This window comes from Acomys russatus, chromosome 20, assembly GCF_903995435.1.
Source record: "Acomys russatus chromosome 20, mAcoRus1.1, whole genome shotgun sequence".
In the NCBI taxonomy this organism is placed as follows: domain Eukaryota; kingdom Metazoa; phylum Chordata; class Mammalia; order Rodentia; family Muridae; genus Acomys; species Acomys russatus.
In genome coordinates this window covers 56520422-56539225 of record NC_067156.1, presented here as the reverse complement: position 1 = coordinate 56539225, position 18804 = coordinate 56520422, and the positions used below count along the sequence as shown (strand labels likewise).

The 18804-nt window shown below is 38.8% G+C and overlaps 1 protein-coding gene across 1 annotated transcript; it reads left to right on the top strand.

The window, feature by feature from the left end:
* Positions 1-323: 323 nt before the first annotated feature.
* On the top strand, positions 324-12086 carry Dynap (dynactin associated protein). Its single transcript, XM_051163238.1, has 3 exons — positions 324-416; positions 4935-5099; positions 11553-12086. The coding sequence occupies exons 1-3, from the start codon at positions 360-362 to the stop codon at positions 12084-12086; spliced, it is 756 nt and encodes a 251-aa protein (XP_051019195.1). The 5' UTR covers positions 324-359.
* Positions 12087-18804: the final 6718 nt, after the last annotated feature.

Here is an 18804-nt window from a genome sequence, read left to right as displayed (position 1 = left end):
TTTTGTCTTGGGTTTGCATTGGTCCTGAAATAGAAGGCAAATGCCTAAAAAAGAAGGTCAACTAGAATAATTATGGGAAATGTTAAAAGATTTTCTGTCGTGAGTGTTGTGAGCAAAGTCAGAACAGCCCTGAGGTAGAGTGGATCCTTTGTCTGTAATTAACACTTCATTTCCTCCTCTTGAGGTGGGTCCCATTCTAGTGAATAATTACATATTATTTACTTTAATCACACCTGCACAGATGCATCATAGTGATTTCCACAGCGTGCTCTAATTGTTTCTTGTGGCTGCACATATAAAGGACAATGGACTGTGGAAAATATTCTTGGCGTTAAGCTTGCGGTATTTCCAGCTGAAGAATGGAGAGAAAGCATGGAAAATACGTAGTGAACGTGGAACACGCTGGAGAACAGCAAGTGAGTATGGCCTCTCTATTTTCATATTTTGCCTAATTTAAAAATCTCACTTTTAGTGTTAATCCCTGACATCTCTTTGCTATTGGGTAGTAAAGATCTTATCTCTGCTGCTCTCTCCATAAGTAAGTCATCCTTTCCTGCTCTTCTTTAGTGGTGCATTGTTTAAATTTAGCATTAGGCATTATTTTAAGTATTTATAATTATAAAGTGGTAATAATTTCTTGATGAATATGATGTATAAATAATAATGAGTTGTTTATGAATTATTATAATATATAATATAATGACTTATAATATAAATTAAAACGCTCATTACCATCTGAACATAAATCCCAGTGGTGTCATTTGTAATTATACTTTTGCAATATGATCCTTTGAGTTTTATGTTTGTTCAAGGTTTCTCAAAGTGCAAGCAACCAAACACCCAAACACCCAAATGAGAGTTGTATATAGCCATTGATCCAATAGGAACTGTCATTAAAGCACAACAAATGTGTAATTTTCACTAAACGAGAAAACAGAATACACTTGACAAGAAGACCTCCATAATTTCTTAAGTTAGCTATTTCTTTTTTTTTTAAGTTAGCTATTTCTATAAGTATGAAATTTAAAAAGTAATCACAATGGCTCAATGTTTAATGAAGAAAACTACAGAAAACCTACTAGACACATTTGAGAAAGTTTGAACTTACTTATTAACAGGCTTTTATCTTCCTGAATGCTTGAAACCCAGATATCAATAATACGTATTATTGGGAAAGAAATCTAAATATAACTGTTTAATGTAAGATATCTATCTTTAAGTCTTTTTATCCCAAGTACTAAACCACTAGTGGATAATTTCCACAAATGTTTGCATGCATATTTATATCTATACCAAATGATTAAATAATTTTTGTATTAGAACAAAAAGAGTATATTTTGAAAATTAAAATGACAAGTTAAAATTTCCTACGTAAAGAATAAGTGTGAGAAAATATTGTCATGGCCACAAGATGCTGTGGCAATCACCCTGCATGAAACATCTATAAGGCAAATCATAGAAGTCCTTCTTTTCAATCAGTTTTTAAGTGTTAATAAACAAACAAGCAAACAACAACAACAACAAACCTCCTGGAAGACTTTTCATTTATGCACACACAAAAATGAATTTTCCCTTTTTAAGATGTCCAAATATTTTTATGTGAAAACAATATCTCCTAACTGTGTATCCATTGTATTGACGGTTTCTGTGGATGAGGACACATTTTAATGTGTTTGTGAATATTTCACATTCTTCTTATAGGGTGTATCTGGACAGTAGTTGTTTCAGTTTACTATAGATATTTAAGTAATGATTTCAATAATTTTTCTTTTAAGATCAAATGCTGTAACTTAAAAGTTGCTTCCAGATGATAAACAATAAAGAAGGTAAATATTGCTGTGTTATTTTCTGTTAGGAATATAGGCCTTACATCAATCCTTACAGAGATAGGAGATCCCTAAAGAATTTCCTCTGCCAGTTGCAGGTCATGCATTCCAGTTGCCCATGGCTGTTATTAGTTAATGAGAATCATATGATTAAATATTAGCCATATTCTTTAGCTATCCCAATTTTGTAGACACCACTTATACTAAAGAACCAGAGCAAGTTAATTTCAGTAAAATGGTCAACCAGGCTGCAACGCCTCTTCAAAGCAGAGCCTAGGTGTATATCGCTGTAGTATGGGCTCATTCATCACTGTCGTTAAAACAGCTCCATTCAAAAAGGGCCAGACAATTCTGAGAAAGAATAGAGCCCACTGAGTCAGTTTTACTTTGCCTACAATGTGTTTTAAATTGTTTGAGTTTGTCAGCCATGGCCAGACTGAAGGAAACCAATACAACAGGATCAGGTACATTTGGTCAAGTTCACACCCTCCTCAAATGTGCCGAGTAAATAGCAAGTGGTATTTCTTTTGATTTTCCTCATTAAAAACAAAGCTGTTGGCTTGTTGCACAAACCACTCAGACACCGGTCTCAGTCAGACGCTGATGGTTTGTTTATTGAATGCCTGTTCCAGACTGATGGTGATCAGGGCCACAGAAAGGACTCGGGAGCCTAAGTGTGATGCTGGTCTGTTCTTACAGCAGGCTTTTTTTATAGGAAAACCAAGGGCAGAAGGCAAGGTAAAGAGCAGTATAACACTTTTGCTGACTTTTCAGCTGATTGGTCCCAAGTGAGGCAAGTGAGGCGGTGGCTGGGATCCTTCAGAGTGCATCCAGGGTGTGACCAAGTACATAGATCTAAAAGCATGAGCAATACCATCCTTGTGCCACAGGGAGACATGGGGTTAACTTGTTCTTTTAGGATTATTCATTGTCAGCACTATTGGGCAAGCGAGCAGACCCTGAGAATTTGACCTTAGTTTTACCTCATGATCAAGGTGGAGACTAGGAACAAAATGGCTATGGCTACAGTTTAGGCAGAAGGCTAAATCAGATCCCAACAGTCTTTAGTTCTTTGATTTTATATTTACAGAAAAACAAATATTTCTCAGTTTTTTGTACAAAGAATATTTTATTTTATCAACATTTAGTAAAAATTCTACTTTTTTTATGTTTTAAAATAGTTTTTTAATGCATCAACAGTTCCATACAAGTCTAGTCTGAAAGCATTTATTTATTTGTTTGTAGTTTGAAAGTTTTAATGGAGCTTTTAAGTTTGTTGAGCATTCATCCTGTATCTATTTAGTAATAGGTAATTACATCAATGTAATATAAAATAATTATGAGTGGTATCCAGTAGACGATCATTAATGCCACAGCAGTAATGGCAGGTAACAGTGAGTGAATGCACACCATGCTAGACATTCATTTCTCTAATCATTTTACATTATTTCACTGAACCACCACCCCAATAAATCTATGGCAGGTGATTATTGAAGTAGAGTGAATTCAGGCAACAACACCTTTGAGTCCTAGTGAGACAGTTACTATCACTTCCTATGAGATAAAGAGTGTCACATAATTTGTATATATGCTTTTCTATATTTGGTGTGTGTGTGTGTGTGTGTGTGTGTGTGTGTGTGTGTGTGTGTGTGGTATGGTACCTACAATAGTATCCAGGTGTGTGCATGTGGAGGCCAGGGCAGGACGATGAGTATCTTCCCCTATTTCTCTCCACTTAATTATGTTGAGGCAGGTTCTTCACCCACTGGGAAGCTCACTAGTTTGGCTAGGCCAGCCAGCCAGTGAGCTTTTCGGATCAATCTGTCTCTGTTTCCTAATGCTGGGGTTACCGACAAATGACCACGCCCAACCTTTTCCGTGGACGCTTGGGATTTAGAGATATGTCCTCATGATTGTGGGGAAAGTCCCTTTCATATTAATTCACCTTCCCTGGATCATGTAGGATTAAAAAAAAAAAAGTCTCATTCTTTTTTTTTTTTTTTCATTTAAACATTTTTTCTTTTCTTTTTTTTTATTTTTTCAAAATAATTTTTTTATTAATTTATTCTTGTTACATCTCAATGGTTATCCCATCCCTTGTATCCTCCCATTCTTCCCTCCTTCTCATTTTCCCCTTACTCCCCTCTCCTATGACTGTGGCTGCTTTCAGATTCATTATAATGCTCCTGTCTCAGCCTCCAAAACACTACGATTACAGGCACCACAGTGTATTTGAGATGCAGCAGCAAGAACTTTTGCCCAACATCCACAGACCTACTGTAGTCTCACTTCCACTTTGCCTTCTTATCCCCTCTTCATTGCACATTTTAAGAAAAGTCACTGCTCTAAAGGCTTTCCCCACAAATCCATTCATCTATCCCTCTCATTTTACAATCATAGCGACTATTGATTATCTTCAAGTCCTCTCTGTCTCCCTGTTAGCAAAATACATTTCTTGAGAGTGAAAATTTTGTTATTGTAAAGATATTTTTTCTTTACATATCTAAGGAGCACACAGCAAATACATTTCATAAACAAAACAATTTGGTCCTAACCTCAGCAGGATATCCCTGGTCAGCTATGGGAGGGCATAGATGGAGTTAAGATTTCACCAGCTACAGTTTGGTGTCAATTGTGTGAAGGAGTAACTTGGAAAAAATTTCATAAGTGAAGAATAGTAACACCACACGTGCGCGCGCGCGCACACACACACACACGTTAACACTGTAAGTTCTGGGTTCAAGTGGTTTCTATTATGTAGCCATAACAAATCCCTCAATTCATTTGCTTTAGTGGTCTTATTACAAAGGGCCTGAGCAGGCTCTCCCTGGTCAGCTATGGAAGAGCATAGATGTTCTTACCCACCACAGTAGTTTGCAACATGGACACATTTAACACATGCGTGGTATAATGAGGGAGATGGGCGATACTCAATCCTCAAAATCAGTTTCACTGTAGTAAGTAATCTTCGACCTAGTTTTCATTCTCAGAGGATAAGAAGATATGTATTGCTTTGAAAGGTCAACATCATTTGTTTTTGACAGGAGTGTTTAATTCCAGAACAGCAGCCATTTGGGGGTTTTGCTCACTTGTGTTTCATCTCTGTAGCCAAGCACCTGTTCACATGGCCAAGAAGCTCAGCCTGCCACACACTGGTGTCCACCTTTAAATGATGTAGCTGGAAATGTCTCCTCCAACTTGTCTGGGGTCTGGGTGAGCCCAACAGTCCTTGAACATTCAGAGTGCCAGCACCCAGAGCCACACAGTGCACAGGTAATGTCTGCTGTCATCTCTCGCTGCCTGTTTGGGATGTGTTGTATGGTGATATGCACTGAGCCTGCTTGTTGCCAGTCAATATAGTTAGGAAAGTGTCTACATTCACATTTGCTGTGTACTCAGTACTATTACAAGTCACTGTGAAGCAATTCGCTGAAAGAAGACTACTTGGTCATCTGTTTTCACAAAACTAATGTTCCAGCCCTGAACTCAGATGGTCACTATAGAAAACAAACTAAGTGAAAATCAAAGAAAAATACATTAATCAAAGAAACATACATTATAACATATAAATATATGATTCAAATATATGGTTGTGCAGTGAGCAAAGAAACAAACATGTTGGAATAATGTTTAGTTAGCTGTTTAGGCTTTGATAGAAAAATTGTCCTATGTTAACCTTCATGGATGAAGTGACTGCTTGATTTTCTTACACTGTGTTCTTATGCAGCTTCTGAAGTTGTGCATGGCACTTTATATTGATTTCTGAATTCTGATCTTGGTGCATGTGAGTTTGACCTGAAATCCAAATTATCTTTGGAAGTCGACTCCATCTTTATTCTTGACTCCATGTTCAATTGGTTTTACTTCATAATTCTGTCTCTAACTATTAAGCCCCAAGAAATCAGACCTTGACTATAATTAACTGATACGCTTTGACAGTTTAACTGGTTCCCCAGCTTTTGAAATCTCTTCTCTTCTCTCCATAATCTTGTTATTTGGATCAGAGCATAGACTTTGAGCCTAATTTCTTGATTGTGGATAAAAATGTCAACTGTTTATATTATATCTGGGGAAGTATGAAATAATAAATACAATTCAATAGATATACTTTCTTTGTACCAGTTAAGCACTCTATGCCAACCAGAGAATTGAAAGAGTTCTTAGTAACTTCTAATCTGCTGGATTTCAATCCCAACTGCACAGTGGAATCACCTGTGGTCACGTAAGAAATGCCAACAGATGACATTAAGCTTAGATCAATGAACTTGAAACTCCAGAATGGAGCTCATATAAAAAATGTGGCTCTAATGTGCAGTCAGTAATGACAGTGACTGACCTAAGCCCCCCATGGACCATTTAAAGTCCAGGAAAATGAGATTTTAAAGAACTTATATCTTTGCCAGAGTAGCAAAAACACAAAAGAGCCTTTTCATTGTTTGGTAACTTGTAGTATATTTCACTAAAGGAATCGTTTTGAATTTCTATGAGGCAGGGTTCTATAAGGCAGATAGCCCTACAAGATGACCAGCTTCACTGCCACTTCCTGTTCTCAGGACTTTTTTTCACTGAAACCTAAAATCTCCCAATCCTCTCTCCCTCCTGTTTTCACCCTATTCTCCTGCCCTAGGTCTAAGACCAAGGGGGACCTCCTCCCCCACTATATTGCCAATACAGGTAGTAAACCCCTACTCTGATCTACCCAATGGACAGGACATTCTCCACAGTTATGTGGAGAGTGGGGACTGACTCTGACATGAACTCTGGTGCTCCTTATTTGACCAGCTCCCCTTGGTGAGGAGGCCTGATGGCACTCAAAGAAAGAATAAGCAGGCTACCAAGATGAGCCTTGTTCTCAAGGCTTTTAAAGCTCCAGTCATGCTGCCTTTCTCAGGGTAAACGTGGGTTTGGTTGCCCTCTCTCTAGCTCTCATCTTGCTCCAGCTGTTTTGGTGCCACCCCTTATTTCAGAAAGCATCATGGTTTACATCGTGAATTGAAGTCTTTCTCCCATCTCACTGGAAACTCAAAGTTTTGGGTTGTGTTGCAAAAGGGGCTTTTTCTCATCCAGGTGACAAGAAATAACTTTTGAACTCTAGACTCATATTCCTAGGCCTAAATTATAGTGCTTTTAAAACTAGTGATTTTATACATTAAATTCCAATATTTATAACAAGATATTGTTAGTCATATTTCAAGATAAGGACACTTGAAGATCAGAGAAATTGGGGCATTTAAAGATTCCAGAATTCTGAAATATAAAAGATTTCTCTAATGAAAAAGAATTTTATTTAATACTATGCAATATGGCTTATATAAAAGTTTTAATAAATACTCGCAAAAGCATTTTAGAATCAATATCATGGCTCATTTTTCTTATAGCTACTAGCTACAAGTCACTTATATCACTACTTAATGGATTGAAAAAAAAATCCAGCAATCTGGCTAAACTAATGCACATTTCAAACAGGACTCCAAACTTCAAAGTTCATGTTTGCCTTTATAAAAAATATAGGCATATTACTCAGTTTATGATAAAGACAGAGTAAATGAGCAGATTTCTCGCTTACTTTACTAAAAATGTCCATACTACAAAAAGCTCTTTATAATATATTTTTTGGGAACTTCACATGTGAGCACTGTATTTGCATCATTTCCACATCTACTTCTCCCACTCCAACTCCTTCTCATGTGTGCACACAGACACACCACTCACTTTCAAATACATACATACATGCATACATGCATATATTTGTATACTTCTCTATACTACATGTATATACAACAATAACAGGGATAAATAGGGAACACACACAGATTTGAAGATAAGACACTACAGCTGATGATATCACATTCTTTAGACATTGGACTTGGAGAAATCCATCGAGAACTGATCTGGAAGCCTTCTTCCCCAGGACTAGCTCATAGTATTGGAAAGTATCTTGCAAGCTTCCAAGAGAGAAAAGCAAGCAATAGTCTTACACAGTTGTACAACCCATGAACCACAACAATGACTGTTGGAGAAAAATATCTCCAGTGTTGCAATAGTGATATTTTTACCTTGAGGATAAACATCTGTCTAATTGGACTTGAAGCCCACTCAATAGGAAGCAATTAATGCCTGTTCCTATAGCTAATTACACATGGCTAGAGGAGTCATAGACCATGGAAGAGTACATACTACCATAAAAACAAACTTTTAAGGAATTCCTTTTAGGAATTGTTTACTTCTAGATGTTAAACCTGGGAAGAAAATAATGACCACCTCTTTTGGTCTTACTAGGATCTAGGTGGCTACCTACATATTGAAGAATAGAAAGTTATACAGTACATAAAAAGGATTATTGTCATAAGTTAATACTTCACCTGGCACTCAGCATTCCTTAACGAATCAGACTTCTTAGCCACAAGTTCGTAAGCCCCTATACTGTATAATTGTTTTCCTAATGACATAACTATTGGCCAGTCGTTAGATATTCGTCCAAGATTAAGTGCCAGTGTACGCTGCACCATGTAGAAGTATTACTATTTGGCATTATGGCATGGTATATTGAGGATGGAAAAATGCATTCTCAATGACAGGTGAAGAACAAATGTGACATTCTCATTTTTAAACATGCCTATGCCAATATCCTAATTTGCAACTAAGCATGGCACAAGTACACCGAAGATATGGAGCAGAGGCCTTAGCAAGCAGAGAAGAAGGAAACTAAGACTAAATGGAGAAAGTGGGAAATGCTGGAACAGAGCAGAATGAGATAAGAGGGCTTATCTATATGTTGGTATACTTTATGGCTGACACTCTCACTCTAGCTAGTGGAACTGAATAGCTGGAATGGGTAGCCTTTAATGAGATAGAGATGCTAGTCAGGATTCACTGCAAATATATTATTACGTATGAATTAGAGGCATATGTGAGACATCAAAAAAGTGATGATATCTGTTTCCATTTGAAGGTTAGAGGATAGGCCTGGACTAGAGATAATCTTGATGTCATTCAGTATTGGTGGTAAACCACAAAAATAATGCACCTGATTGAAGGCTACAAGATTGGCCCTTATTGCCCAACATTTGACTTGGAATAAAGTTTTGGTGAAGTGTAGCCTCCTTCATCTTACACTACACATACAGTGACTGTTTTCACACCACTGGCAGATTGCAATAACTGTGATAGAAACAGAAAACACATATGGGAAAAAGTTGCTGACTCCAAAGCAAGAATGAAAGAGATAAAGCATGTGAGAATTAACAACAAATGCTGAGCATAAATAATGAGCCTTCAAAAGAAATGTGAAGATTCTGGGGAATTAGGGAAAAAAAATCAAAGAGACTGGAATATCACAAAAGCATAAGAAATACATGGCTCCAAAAAAAGAAGCAATGGTCCCCAGGGGCAATTGTTGCCAAAGGCTTAAATCAGAAGAGGGCTTGAACATGTCAGTAAGATCTCTGTGTGCAAAAGTCATTGATGACATTTTCCATGGCATGATGGGAACTGATGCCATGTTGCATTGGGCTGAAGAACTTGCAAATGCAGACCCTGCATGTAGACAAATCCAAGGAAAATTTGTTTTTCAGAGAAAGGGAATAGATAGGAGAATTTTTCGCATCAAAGGAGATTTGTTTGTCTATATGTACGATGGGACAGATTGCAATATTATTAAGTGAGGAAAGTGGTAAGTATTCTATCTGTGAGGAAGAGGGGGTAATCAAAACAGGAAGTTGTTGGAAAGGCTAGAGAGCCTGGGATACAAAGGACAGGCTGTCACGCTCAGGAGCAGAGATTCTCCCATGGCAACAGCAAAGATAACAGGGAGTTGGAGGTTTGTAGACTTTTATCAGTAGAAGTTTGCAGAGCTTTCATTTGGCAGTTTTTTATTTATTAATTCATTCATATTACATCTCAATTGTTATCCCATCCTTTCTATCCTCCCGTTCCTCCCTCCCTCCGCCTTCACCCTGTCCCCTCCTCTGGCGGTGTTAAGCTTTCCAATGTAGTGGGAAGAAATTAAAGTCATTGAATGAGAAGGAGAAGGGATGGTACATGCATGAAGATGGAGGGGGCAGGTTACAGGATGGAAGGGGGCTACTCTTCCCAGATGCTTGGGTTTCCTACCAGGGTAGCTTCTCCATGGATGGTCCAGCGAAAGCAGTCATTGGTTTGTCAGCTAGGGGTGACAAGAAGAGGAAAGTGCAAGATATTCTTTTTGAAATAATGCAGCAAGCAGAGCACAAGGAGAGATGTAAATGAAGTGTGGGCTGATGAAGTAGAAGCGTTAGTCTAGCTGAAAGTCATTATGGAGTGGTTGGGTACATAGCTGGAAGGAACGGCGCAGTGATCTGAGCACAGAATTCTTGAAGAGCGTTTGGGGAAACGACAGCATCTAGAGTAGACAAAGAAATTTCTCACTGAATAGAATTTTTTTTTCTTCACATAAAAAGACAAAAGGATATAAAGGATAGAAGAAGACGCAGCCAGAGCACAGAATTTTAGGATAGTGAAACTACTCTTTACAATATTGTGGTGTCATATGTCTTACGCTCTTATATGATGATATGATATGATATGATATGTGTGCATATGTGTGTACATATAAACTCTCACACACAGAGACATACAGATATGTATTTAAAAATGCATACATTATAAAACTTCCACTATAAACTTTTAAATAAAGTGTGGACTCTGAGTGTTAAATGCTAAATGCATGCCAATATATGTTCATTGGTTGTAGGAGATCTTGATAATTGGAGAATACGGACTCACTTGGGTGCAGAAATGTATGTAGGGCATCTGTATATCTTCCCTTCCATTTTGTTGTTAACCTAAAGCTGCCATAAAGTATAATGTCTGAAAGAAAACATAATGAGATAAGAAATTAAGAGCTTTGTCTTTTTCTAACGTTAGGGAAAAGATGAAATTACTTCTAACCTGGATATGACCAGGATTTTTTTTTTTTTGTCTAAAGTTCAGATACTTTGTGATTCAAAAATATTAGTGCAGTAAATTATAAGAAATACAAAAGAGGCAACAAATCAGAAGCATTTTCCTTTGTCTTATTCTATTTGTACTTTTCTTTTTTTTCCATTTATTTATTTAATCCGTTTATAGCCTGATCCCAGACCCCTCTCTCCTCATGCCTCCTCCCCCTCCTACCCTCTTCTCCTTCTCTGAGGCAGGGAGGCCCCCAAGAGGTACCCATCTACCAGGGGCACCTCAAGTAGTAGCAGGACTAAGTGCATGCCCTCCCCCTGGGGCCAGACAAGGCAGCCTAGCTATAGGAAAGTGATCCAGTGTCAGGGAACAGAGACAGAGACAGCCTCTACTCCCATTATTAGGGGATCCACATGATGACCAAGCTGCACGTCTGCTGTATATATGTAGGGAGTCTAGGTCCCGCCCATGCATACTCTCAGATTAGTTTACTAGGTAGCTCTTCTTGTGGTGTCCTTGACCTCTCAAGCTTCCTCATGCCTTCCTTCCACAAAAGTCCTTGAACGTGGCCTGTTGTTTGGCTGTGCATCTTTGCCTCTGTTTCCTTAGCTTCCGGGTGAAACCTCTCAGAAGACTGTTATGGTAAGCTCCTGTCTGAAAATATAGCAGAGTATGATTAATAGTGTCAGGGGTTGGACCTCTCCCATGGGGTGGGTCTCAAGTTGGGGCAGTCATTGGTTTGCCATTCCCTCAATCTCTGATCCATCTTTATCCCTACACTTCCTGTTTTCACAGGTGGCTAGAAATGGCTGTGGTGACTGGTCTCTGTGCAAAGTCTTCCTGGCTTCCCTCTTAGCCTCTGTAATAACAACAGCGATTGGAGTACTCATCCTAAGCCTGGTGAATAGAAACAATCCCCCCATTGTTATTCAGTTAACCTCAAACACTGACACCTCTACACTAACACCTGGAACAACCTCTATTACTTCTCAAACCACAGTGGCTACTTCCACAGGGTCTACAACTACCACAACGTCACCTGAAACTACAGCCACAACAGCCACCATAGTTTCTACTGAGCCTGCAAGGACATCCACTTCAACCCAGCCATCAACCTCTGCAGCATCCACTGAAACTCGTGCCACAACAACCAGGGCCATGACTTCAACTCAACCTGTAACTACAGCTGACACCACCTCAACTTCATCTGTGTCCACAAGCACAGCTGCCTCAACCCAGCCCACAGCCTCTGCTACATCCACCGGAACATCAGCCACAACCATGGATTCAACTCAACCTGTAACCACATCAACAGCAACATCCTCCTGAAAGCACACTCACCGCCAGTGCTATAGAAGCTTCAATCCCTGCATAACCTGACAATGAATTGATCATGATCTTGCTGCAGTTGGACCTCCATCTGATCTCCGTAGTCACAATTGCAACAGCTGCTTGAAGCAAGATGCCACCCCCTCAAAAAAACCCTCTAACAGTGGAAGATTCAATAGCATCAGATGATTCTACGACTGAAACTTAGCTGGCAGCCAAAACAGTCATGACTGTCTCCATCATTTTAATGCAATCTTTGTTCAACCATATCGACAACCACTACTGCTTCCATTTAATCTACATCTGTAAATTCTGCTTTGCCTACAATAAAAAGTGCCCTTTATTCTCCTTTGGTAACTTAGAATCCTCATTTGGTCAATGGAACCTGCCACAAACACTACTTTAAACTTAGTAGAATTGTTGTCAATCACCAAAAGAATTCCTTGTACATCAAGTACACTTTTAGTTTTCATTACTACCAATCATCCTGCAGCAACATCCACACTGGTTTTTCTCCAAACATACATTGCAGCTACCTCTTCCATACTAGCTGAATTGAACATATATCATTGACATTTCTCAAGCATGCCCACACAAGGATGCAAATTAAAAATAGTAATTTGGGCCACTTTTAGTGCAATAGTAATCCCCATTTTCACGAAACCAACACTGAATTCCTAAAATTATCAAAAACTTTAATGCGACTGAGCTTTTAAGTTATAAGAGTCTGAACTTGGTTCTGTAGCCTCAGTAGCATAGTTTACATAGGAAGGTGATCCAGCTGCTTCCCTTAGGTGGGAGGTCATTAAGACGTTTCATCTAAAGACACTTGATACCCTATGAGCATATACAGGGGGAGGCGGTCCCTCTCAGTCACAGTCACAGGGGACGGGAGTAAGGGGAAAATGGGAGGGAGGGAGGACTGGGAGGATACAAGGGATGGGATAACAATTGAGATGTAATATGAATAAATCAATAAAATATATTAAAAAAAGAAGTTTCATCTAAAAATCTAACAAAATTAGGCACTTAAATTTTAGTATGTCTTGCTTAAGCTTGTAACATTGCATTTCTCTGTGCATAAATTGCATGCATAAAAATAGAAATTTTATACAGAGGAGATTTAAGCAAATTTATTTATAAAAACATAAACATTTAGTAGTTGTTTCTTCTGTGTTGAAATTCCCTGCATTATAAATATATTCTAATATTTTTTCATGAAATTGGACATCATAAATCTCTCATTGTATAGTCCGAAGACTTGCATGATAGACTGCTTGTCTTGAAAAAGACATTGTTGTGGGGAAGGCAATTAGACAACTATGGTATACCAGGCATAGTTATAAAGGCTTTTCAGGTTTTTGGTTTAAGTTTTATTTTTCACATTGTTTTTTTTTTTTTAATCATAAGATAATCTCAGCATTTTCTCTATTGTCTTTCCTGTTTCAGTAAATGCTGAACGAAATAGTTGTTTCTCAACTCTAATATATGTAGTTAAAATATGTAGTAATTTTTATCACAATTAAAGTTATACCAAAGTAGTTGTTTTTTTATACTTGCTTAAGAAATTTGGTAAGCTATACTGTACACCTTTATGGAGGATAGTGATCTTTCAAGAGTCCATATGAGAAATGATTAAAACACCTATGCATAGCACCTCACACATTTATCAGTTCTTTGTCTTGGGAAATATCCAAATCCTCTTTATTTGCTATTTTGAAATATACAATTAAATATTGTAATTAATTATAAATTATTCATTGTATATACTACTTCTATGTCTTTAATTTATTCCCTCTTCCTCCCAGGCCCTGCGAATGACTTTTCTACCTTCTATATTTAGCAAATCAATTTTTAGAACCAAAATGTGAGACCATGTGATTTCTATCTTTCTATGCTTGATTTGTTTCACTTAACAATTTCCAATTCCAAAAATGGTGCTCCATGTGACAGAATGTCATTATATATATGGTTAAATATATTCACTATGTACAGATTTCACAATTTTTTTTTAAAACTTTATTTTATCTTTAAAGATTTATTTATTATTATGTATACAGTGCTGTCTTTGTATACACCTACATGCCTGAAGAGGGCATCAGATTACATTATAGATGGTTGTGAGCCACCATGTGGGTGCTGGGAATTGAACTCAGGACCTCTGAAAGAGCAGTCAGTGCTCTTAACCTCTGAGCCATCTCTCCAGGCCCGATTTCACAATTTTTAATCCATCCATCTATCCATGCATCTATTCATCCATCCATCCACCTACCCACCCACCCATCCATCCACCCACCTGTGCACAGGTGTTTTGTTTTCATTTCTTGTCTGTTGTGAATAGCACTGTGACTAACATGAATATGTAGATAACTCTTCAACTAGTTTTATTTCTTTTTGATAAGTACTCAGTGATGGGATTGTTGAGTTATTGTTGTTTTTCTAGTTTTTTAAAGAATACAACTTTTCATCATGCCTATTTTTATTTACATTCCCATTAATTGTATATGAAAAGTTCTTCTTTTCTTTCAGCATATTTAAAAAAAAAATAGGTACTAGCACTCTAACTTGGATGAGATAATATCATTGTGGTAAAAGAACACAATTTCAGCGATTGAGAGTTATGTTTTAATGGGAGATGTGTCATAGAGTCAAAATTGAGCAAGTAGTGGGTATGAAGGTAGGAGCATTGTACCTCAAAAGTTCTCTATATTAACCCTATTAATTGCCTTTTCATGCTAAATAGCTCTTGTGGTCACCTGTCAGATGTAGTGTAACATGTCCAGCAGCTTTTAGGCCTCCTACTCATTAGGAATTGGTAGCACCTTCCCCTTGTTATGATAACCCAAAATATCTTAAGCTGTTGTGGGAATGCTGCTAGCTGGATCAAATGGGTTGAAAATACAGAGATATAAATATTTCCCTAAACATTTAAATATGAATTTTATAATAACAAGAGTCACCAACCAAAGTCAAAACAAAATAAAACATAGATATCTTTGTTCACCCATCTTTAGGGATCTAAACAGAATATTAAAAACTATTTCCTCTGTGTGTGTGCCTGTGTGCGCACGTGTACACACACACACACACACACACACCCCAGAGCACACATGTGGAGGTCAGAGAACGGCTTTGCGGAGTTGGCTGTAGAGCATGTTTACATGGGTTCAGGGACTCACTCTCAGGGTTCCAGGCTTGCAGTGTAAGTATGCTTTACCCCCTGAGCCACCCTGCATACCCTAAAACAGAAGACTTGACAGGCAGATTGAGCAAGCTATTGGGAGTGGGGGGTCTGCTCCAGTGCTCCACTGCTGGCTTTGCTTCTCTTCCTTTTAAAGAATGGTTTTCCATCGACCCTCATTAATAAGCTTATTATTGTACGAACAAGTTCCATGCCTGTCACTCAAAGCACTGTGTTCGGTGCAATCTTAGGATCATAGCTTAAGTGAAAAATAATAGGATTAGAGTCATTGATCTCTGAAGCATCTTGCAGTCTCACTTTAGGGATCTGCCAAACTGGGTGAAGCGTGAAATAAGTTAACACTCATCCTCCAGACACTCTTCAGGACTGGACTCCTCTCTTGGACATGTCATGTGCACGGAGCTTGGCCAAGTCAGTCCTGAGGATGACGTCGTCATCACCTTTGATATTAAGTACATGCTGACTTTATAAAATGAGCTGTAAGTGCCTGTCTTTCTCATTGTTAATGTCACTTGGCCTGTGATACTTTTCTGTCTTTAGTAGTCATGGCACTGACAGTTCGGGAGAGCATTAGCCAGTAATTGTGTGGAGTGGCTCTCATTTACATTTATTTCCTCTTACTGAATCTGGTATTATGAGCTTTGAGAAGAGAGGCAGAGGGGAAAAGAACCATCTTACTATGTCACACTGGAGGTCACACTGGAGGTACATATGTCTCCACATAAAATCACTGGTTTTATTAAGCTCAATCATTTAGTTAAGATCATGTTTGCCAGATTCCAAACTGTAAAGTGCTCATATTTTTCCTTTTTCTGTATTACTTGGAATCTAGTCACTGAGGACAGCTCAGTCTCAGAGTCACCATGTTGAGTAGCACCTCTAATCAGGTACCAGCAGTGTCTCCTCCTTGCTGTGATAGCCAAGGCCCCTCCAAATACGGCACATGCTGCCAGCCAGGTTAAGCAGGATGATAAATTACACCCTTAATCTGGACAAGAATTTAACTGAGATATTATTTGTCCTTCATGGGAAGGAACAACACACTTCTGTAATCTAAAGGAATTCCTTAGAAAACAAACAGGCAAATAAACAAACCAACAAACCAGAATTACAAAAAGAAAAAGCACATGAAACTCCTCCCCGCCCCCCTCTGTCTCATAGACGACACCACCACTACCACCACCACCACCATCACCACCAGCAGCAGCAGCCAAAAATCAGAGATCATAATATATATGCAAAAAAAAAAACCCAGTGAAATAAAACATGTCAAACAAAGCACTATGAGATGAAAATCAAATCTACAAAAATACCATTGCGTTTGTTCTGTGTTGGCCATGTACTTCCAGGCACGAGACCTACTCTAAAGCATTAGTTATGTACTCAGTGAGGCTCCCCTGGAGAGAACTAATTTTTCCATTACAAGTGGTTGTCAGTTGGAGACAGCATCTTGATCAGGGATGGGAATCCAGCTTGAACTTGGGCAGCCAGCCCCCTTGTGTGAAGCTGTAGTCTGTATGCGATCATATATGCGTAAAGCCTGTGGTGTCCTGAAGACACTGGTTTTTGGAGTCGTCCATCCCCTCTGGCTCTTACAATCCTCCTGCTCCTTTTCCACAGTTTCCTGAGCTCTGTGGAGAGGGGAAAGATGAAGACCTTTCAACTAGTACTGGTTGTCCCTAAGTTCTTTACCCTGCCGCCCAGTGGTGGGTCTCTGGATTAGCTCCCATCTGCTATAAGAGGGAGCACTTCTGGTGATGGCTGGTTGAGAGCTGATCTACGTGTATAGCAGGATGTCATTGGGAGTCATTTTATTGATGTATTTTACTAAATGAATTCTTAACTCCAAATTTTATAATTAAGTGATATAAACTATGGATTTAACCCACCTCTCCCATAGAACCTGAAGCTCTGCTCCATTTGATGAAAGAAATGTTTTGTTTTGTTTTGTTTTGTTTGGTTTTGTTTTGAGGAAAGCAGTTTTAGGATAAATGTGGAAGAAAGCTAGAAAAATATTTCACAATCTTATTGAAACAATTAACTCAGACAAGAAGCATGAATTGACTCAAAAACTGTTGCGTAATCGGCTGTAAGGAAAAGAGTGCACTTGGAACTAAAGAAACAAATGTACATTTAGAATCATAAGATCAGGCAGGTTAACTGGTCTAGATAATTTTTCCCAGGCTTACTTATTTTTTTCCATTTGTAATCTTCTGAAATCCTAAGTAAGATTCTGCTTAAAAGCCCATATTTCCCATTCCTTGGTGACAATGCTCAGGTTATAAGTGTCGGCTTGGACTCACTCCACTGGAGCGTTGTTCTACACTTTCACTACTTACACTTTATACACCTTGATGACTCTTTACAGATTTTGCCGCCCTGACGCTGACGTTCAGAGTTTGGCATATTCATCTCTGAAACTGTGGCTGCATCACAGGCAATCATATTTTCCCCTCTTGGTCACATAACAGGATAGAACTTGTTTGTGGAGGTACTGAAGAAGAGCACTTAGTTTGGGTTTTGCTGGTTCTCAGCCAGTACTTGTCAACATGACTGCTTTAGCACAAAGTGCAGAGCTCCCAGATAAATGGGCCACAGAGACATCAAAGACCAAGAACAGTAGCCAAGTTCTCCCACACTTTAGATTCTGCTTCTGTTTTCCTGGATGTTACTGCCTCTCTCTCTCTCTCTCTCTCTCTCTCTCTCTCTTCCTCTTTTGTACATACCTTGGCATGGTTTTCTGGCTTGCTCATCTAAGTGACTATTCTGGCAATAGTCTGATTATCTTTATTTTTTTAAATGTTTTATTATTATTATAATTCATTCACATCATATATCATATCCCAATTGTAATCCCCTCACTCTTATCTTCCTGTTCCAACCTTCCTTTCTTTTTTGTTCTATTCCTGTGCCCTAGACAACCAACAGGTAGGGACCTCTTCTCCCACCATCTGACCACAGCCTGTCAGGTCTCATCTGGATAGCCTGCATCCCCTTCCTCTGTGCTCCCACAAGACCCCTCCCCTACAGTGCAGTGAACAAAGCAAGGGCACCAGAGTTCTTGTCAGAGGCAGTCCCTGGCTCCCCCATGTTCCAGGGAGAATGAGCTGTCCATTGGATACATCTGAACCCTGAATCTAGGTCTTCTGCTTGCAGTCCTTGACTGGAGCATCAGTTTGTGTAGGGAACCCTGGGTCCAGATCTGCCAGCCTTGATAATCTCCTTCTGGAGCTCCCAACAACCCTCCACCATGCACTCCCCCTGTCTGTCTTCCCATGCCCCCAACTCTTCCATACAATTCGCAGCTCTTCATCTAGAGCCTGGTTGCATGTCCCTGTATCTACCATGACCCCCGACTGGGTGGAATCTCTCAGAAGATATCTATGTTGAGCTAATATCCACTTATAAGTGAATATATACCATATGTATCTTTCTGGGTCCTGTGTTACCTCACTCAGGATGATATTTTCTAGTTCCATCCATTGGCCTGCAAATTTCAAGATTTCCTTATTTTTG